The sequence below is a fragment of the Scyliorhinus torazame genome, chromosome 6, assembly GCF_047496885.1.
Source record: "Scyliorhinus torazame isolate Kashiwa2021f chromosome 6, sScyTor2.1, whole genome shotgun sequence".
NCBI classification, from domain to species: Eukaryota; Metazoa; Chordata; class Chondrichthyes; order Carcharhiniformes; family Scyliorhinidae; genus Scyliorhinus; species Scyliorhinus torazame.
This window is the reverse complement of record NC_092712.1, coordinates 277605248-277611247: the sequence shown is the minus strand read 5'-3', so window position 1 is coordinate 277611247 and position 6000 is coordinate 277605248. Positions and strand designations below refer to the sequence as shown.

Sequence of the window (6000 nt, the reverse complement as noted above, 5' to 3'; positions counted from 1 at the left end):
AAATGTTTGGGTCGTAGAAATATTGCCAACAGCTCAGGAGTTGTATACGGGGAAACCACATTTGTAAAAATATTATTGCAGGAGAGACAGAGAAAATGGACACTTGCGCTGTGGAAAAGAAAGGACAATGTGGAGAGAACACGCTGGGAGACTGGATGAAAGACATGGGCAGGGGGAATAAGAGCATAGATGTTAGGGACAAAGGAGAAGAGGGGGGGGGGAGAGAAACAGAACACGTGTTGGAGAGAGAACACGGGTTGGAGAGAGAGAACTCGGGTTGGAGAGAGAGAACACGGGTTGGAGAGAGAAGACAAGTTGGAGAGAGAGAAGACACGTTGGAGAGAGAGAGACCATGCGTTGGAGCGAGAGAGAGAAAACATAGATCGGAAAGGGACAGAGAACATAGGTTGGACAGTGAGAGAGAACATAGGTTGGACAGTGAGAGGGCACACAGGTTGGAGAGAGAGAGAGCGAGAACGAGAGAACACATGGGTTGTGTGGTGTTGGGCGTTCTGACACACAGATGAGCCAACACAGTTGTGTTTGGTACAACGCTGTTTTATTCAAACTTACTATCTACAGTTTTGTCTTGATACTCTGCACGTGGGGACTCCCGTCTGTGGTGTTATTACAGGTCTTGTCGTTGTCCTTGTCCCCAGATCTACTGCCCACCAGGTGTCGTGTTTGTCCTTTTGTACTGTCCCTGTCTTTGTCTGTAATTGGTTGTGGTGTTGTGTGTTCTGATTTGTCTGTTGGTGTGTCTATCATGATGTGTGTGTTTGAATATCATGACAGGTTGGAGAGAGAGAACATGGGTTGGGATAGAGAGAGAGAGAGAGAACATGGGTTAGAGAGAGAGAGAACACGGGTTGGAGAGAGAGAGAATGCTCTATTTTTTCCTTTTTCCCATTTTGTTCTGCCTTTTTTCCACATCTCGTTTTCTTCCTCCTTGGTCATTTTCACAATATACAAGTGGTACAATATTCCTGCCTTTTATCCAATATTAACCAAAAAAGGTCTCTTTTTGATATCAGCCATTGCTTTTGGCAATTGTCTTGCTGTCTCCCTTTCATATTTGTTATATTTGTTATATTTCTGGTATAAAATAATCATGACTCACCTTTTCTTCTGGCTGTGTCACTAACCTGAACAGGTTCCAGCACATTATTAAATTACACTGGAGTTGTTGATGCCAGATCACACAAGACCTGGAGTGGACTTCCTTTCCTCCAGAGGAAGGAAGGCCTCACTGCAGTATTTGAACACTAATGTTTTGTAATCAACAAACGGCAAATATTTCAATCATCTTTATATTTAAGACAATGACACAGGTGTGTAAACAATTTTCTCACATTTGTTAAATTTATTAGCTCTTTAATCAAAGGTGCAATTTCAGAGTAACATACAGTCTCATATTACAAGTTGTAATTATAGTAACAGTCATAAATGGTACCATTTTGGTATTCTAGTCACAGGCTGACAGCAGACGGTCGACACTCGAGTGTCAGACTGTGGAAGTAACTGCACTGTGTCAGCACCATCTTACTGCAGAACACAGATTCTTCCCTTTTAACTCTCTGGGTTCAGGCAAAATGCAGGTTTACCATCCCAGCAGTATGTTACTAATGTGCAACAGGTGCAATCTTAGAGTACCAAACATTTTCCCTTTCTGAAAAAGTACTGTACCATTGCAAGCTCAGTACAAATAGAAATCTATTATTTAATTTATTTTTATATTGCTAATACCAGAATAGGAACAAATATATCCTAAAGTTTTGTGCAAAAGGGAAAAAAGTAATCACAAAATAAAATCTTTTTTTTTACTATTTTGGGAAGGCTTACGTACAAATACAACCTTTTCACTTGTGTCACCTAAATCGCAAAATGCCTGCAGAAGCTGTATCTTTCATGTTTAGCTTCTGAATTCAAGCTATGTCAGTGTTATTGAATGAATAGTGCAGTACTTTGAAGGTTGTTGAGCTGGAGGGAGGGAAGGAAGAAACTAAATACCATCCTCTTTTTCAAAATAAAGTATATTAATAACATACTGTTAAATCGCCACTTCATTTGGCATAAAGAATCCTTTCTTCCACCTAAAGGTCTCCTCTTTCCAGCTCTCCCTCAAAAATAAACAACTGATTATACTTATTTGCAGCAGAAACAAATCACATCACAACCGAAAGTTAATAGTTAAAAGGCAGATTAGATCCTTTTGCATTCAGTCACTCACGAGGTCCGTGGACGAATACCGGTTCTGTAATAACGGTCCCGTAACAATGTGGCGTACAGTTGCTATGTGTCACCGCTCGTCCTTTGTGCTCCCATCTCCTTGCTCAACAGTCACTGCGCTGCCATTTCCAAATGGCACTTTCCCGTCAAAGTCTTTATCTATGTAGAACTCTGCCCACAATGGGCAGTGGTCGGATGCAACTCCACCCCATGACCAACTATCAGGGATCCAGGGGTTGGTGAGGCCTTCTCGAACAACAGCCCAATGACCTGCACAAGAGGGAAATAAAACATTAAAGGTGCTATATAAATACAAATTGATGCTTTTGGATGTTGAGTTACTTTATATATATAATAATCTTTAATGTCACACATAGGCTTACACTAACACTGGAATGACGTTACTGTGAAAATCCCCTAGTCGCCACTCCGGCGCCTGTTCGGATACACTGAGGGAGAATTCAGAACGTCCAAATTACTAACAGCACATCTTTAGGGGCTTGTGGGAGGAAATCGGAGCACCCGGAGGAACCCTACGCAGACACCGATGGCATACTGCCAATTTAAATAAAGTCTTGCCAAATATCTCTCCATTTCAGTCAACAAGGCACAGTTAACACCTAACATGAGCCATCACTTCCCCGCCCATTCATTGCAATGGGTGTGCCTGAAATCCATCCTTGGAGGAAGTGGTGAGACAAAGGAGGATGCTGCTAATGCTTCTAAGAAAGAGGAGACGGTGAATAAATGCTTCTCTGGATTCTTGCAGACTGTTTTCAGTCCTCCCTGCTGGGAAATGCACGTGCTATCAGGTAAGAAAAAAGTTTGGTGCAGGTTAATTTGAGAAACCCGTGTGGAACACAGAGAGAGGTCCTGAGCTTGCTCTGTCATTCATGGCTCATCAACTCCGTTTACATGCCTTGGCTCCAGATCCCTCAATCTTCTTGTCTGAGAAAAATCTAATGATCATACTCTTGAAAGCTCTAATTGTCCCAGCATTCACAAGTTTGATTTCTACCACCTTTTGTGTGAAATGGCGCTTCTTGATTTAACTCCTAAATGGTCCAGCTTTAATTTTGAGACTATAGGACCTCGTTCTTGATTCCCCAACAGAGGAAATTTTTTATCTTTATCTACCTGATCAAATCCTTTCGCCTTTTGAATACCCCTCCTAGACCACCCCTCAACTACCTCACTCAAGGGGATAGAAAACAAGTTTATGTAACCAGTCCTCATAATTTAACCCTCTAAAGTGCTAGAATGGTTTAGGGTCATATGAAAATAATGGGCTTTAAGGGTGAGGCGGTGGGCAGCAGGTGGCGTCAGTTGAACTTTGTTCACAAGACTGGAGCCTGAGACAAGTAAGGGACAAATAGTGCTTTGAAGTGAATGGGCCTTTTTGCAGCAGTTACATCAAATTTCAGACTGTTCCCCTCTACCACCATCCTGGAAAGCCATAACCCGCTGCCAGAGGCAAAGCTAGGTGGAAATGGGATTTCCGCCCCCAAGTGGGAGGAAGTCCTGCTCAATCAGATTGGCCTACAGCTCCAGCAGTCTAAGCAGTACCAGAGCTGAGTAGCCGGTGCTGCCAGATCTGCAGAAAGGAGCAGGAAGAACAGCAAAGGCTGCTGGAAACAGGTAAGACCCGGGATTTTACGGCAGGCAGGGATCTAAGATCCCAGGAAGATGGGCTCGGGACTGGCTTTTGGAGGACAGATGGAGATAATGGAGGGCGGGTGACATCTTAGGGGAACAGCGCACCATATAATGATGTACCCGCAACCCCCCCATCCATACACTTCGTGACCTTTTAGAACCTGCCTCAAAAAACCTTGTGCCCGCCCGCCAGATCATCCAGGCCCATCACCAAATTACTACATAACATCATATCAATAATTACCAGGGTCACTACGGTGCAGGAGGAGGCCATTCAGCCCATCGAGTCTGCACTGACCCTCTGAACCCCTACCTAGGCCCACGCCTCCACCATATCCCCATAACCTAATAACCCCACCTAACTTTTTGGACACTAAGGGGCAATTTAGCATGGCCAATCCACCTAACCTGCGCATCTTTGGACTGTGGGAGGAAACCGGAGCACCCGGAGGAAACCCACGCAGACAAGGGGAGAACATATAAACTCCACTCCACTCAGTGACCCACGGCTGGAATTGAACCCGGGACCCTGGCACTGTGAGGCAGCAGTGCTAACCACTGTGACACCGAGCCACTCACTAAACAACTAACTAATTGGAAAGGGGCATTCAAACAATTTAATTTAATCTTAAATTGTTCATATGATTTGCAGGGGTTTTGCTTTAAAACAAAATGAACGAATTGTACAATTCCAACATCTTGCCAATCTGCCCTCTTCAGATCTGATGCATACCTGAATATGTTTTCTTGAGTGAGCGACTGATCCAGATGTTGTCTGTAGACTTTGAACCCTGAGGGTTCTTAGTGCTAATGTTAGTGAAGGTATTGGCTGGAACACAGTGAAGGAACTTCTCTTTTCGTAGGATGTCAAAACCAGTCATTTCAGGTGACAGGTTGAAGTCCCCCAAAATAACAATGTCCTTTTCACCTGGGAATGATACAAAGCACATTGACAAATTCAGAGATACTGGTTGCGATTTAACCAGAAAAAAAATCTACATCTGGACTAACGCGAGGTCATGCATTTTGAAGGATCAAATCTAGGTATGAATTATACTGTAAGTGGCAGAACCCTTAGGAACTTAACATACAGAAGGATCTGGGTGTGCAGGTCCACAGTTCCCTAAAAGTGGCAACACAGGTGGCCAAGATGAATAAGAAGGCATGTGGCATGCTTGCATTCATTAGCTGGGGCACTGAGTACAAGAGTTGGGAAATCATGTTACAGCTATATAAAACCTTGATTAGACTGCATTTGGAGTATTGAGTGCAGTTCTGGTCACCACATTATCAGAAGGACGTGGAAGCTTTGGAGAGAGTGCAAAGAAGTTTCACCAGGATGTTGCCTAGTCTGAATGAGGAGAGGTTGAATAAACTGGGATTGTTTTTACTGGAAATACGGAGGCTGAGGGGAGACCTTTGATAGAGGTCTACAAAATTATGAGAGGCATAGACACAGTGGATAGTCAGAGGCTTTTTCCAAGGGTGGAAGTGTCAAATACAAGGGTGGAAGTGTCAAATACAAGGGGGCACAGGTTTAAGATGAGAGGGAGGAAAATTTAAGGGAGATGTGCAGGGCAGGTTTTTCATGCAGAGAGTGGTGGGTGCCTGGAATGTGCTGCCTGAAGAAGCAGGCACATTAGCAACATTTAAGAGCCATCTGGATGGGTACATGAATAGGGAGGAAATAGAGGGATACAGACCTATTAAGGGCAGAAGGTTTTTTTCCGTTAGGTCATTATGATCGGCACAGGCTTGGAGGGCTGAAGGGCATGTTCCTGTGCTGTACTTTTCTTTGTTTTGGGCGTGTTTAGCGGGGTGTTTCTCGGTGACTGCTGCGCTGAGAAACACCCCGCTATTCAATGGGGCTTTGCCATTTTTCATTGGCCTCGGAGAGTTTCCACCGGGATCGCATTTAGAGTCATTTCCTGCTGGCGAGCATTGGGGCACCATTTTGATTGGCTGCACCAACCCCCACCACTACCCCCCCCCCCCCCCCCCCCCCCCCCCCGCCCCCCCACACACACACTTTCATCTCCCATCCCCGATTTCGACCATTTCTCTCTCCCAACCTCGGGGAGGCCGCCGGGAACACCGCCCCCATCCACCTGGTAA

The 6000-nt window shown here is 44.6% G+C and overlaps 1 protein-coding gene across 2 annotated transcripts in view; it reads right to left on the bottom strand.

Annotated features, from left to right (window-relative positions):
* Positions 1 to 1343: 1343 nt before the first annotated feature.
* Positions 1344 to 6000, bottom strand: part of eepd1 (endonuclease/exonuclease/phosphatase family domain containing 1) — a 245448-nt gene continuing 240791 nt past the window's right edge. For both annotated transcript variants that reach the window (XM_072509734.1, XM_072509733.1), the window contains exons 9-10: positions 4619 to 4813; positions 1344 to 2499 (exon numbers count right to left, since the gene is read on the bottom strand). In XM_072509734.1, coding sequence (XP_072365835.1) covers positions 2300 to 2499; positions 4619 to 4813 — 395 coding nt within the window. In that variant the 3' untranslated portion in view covers positions 1344 to 2299. The remainder of the gene's footprint in view (positions 2500 to 4618; positions 4814 to 6000) is intronic.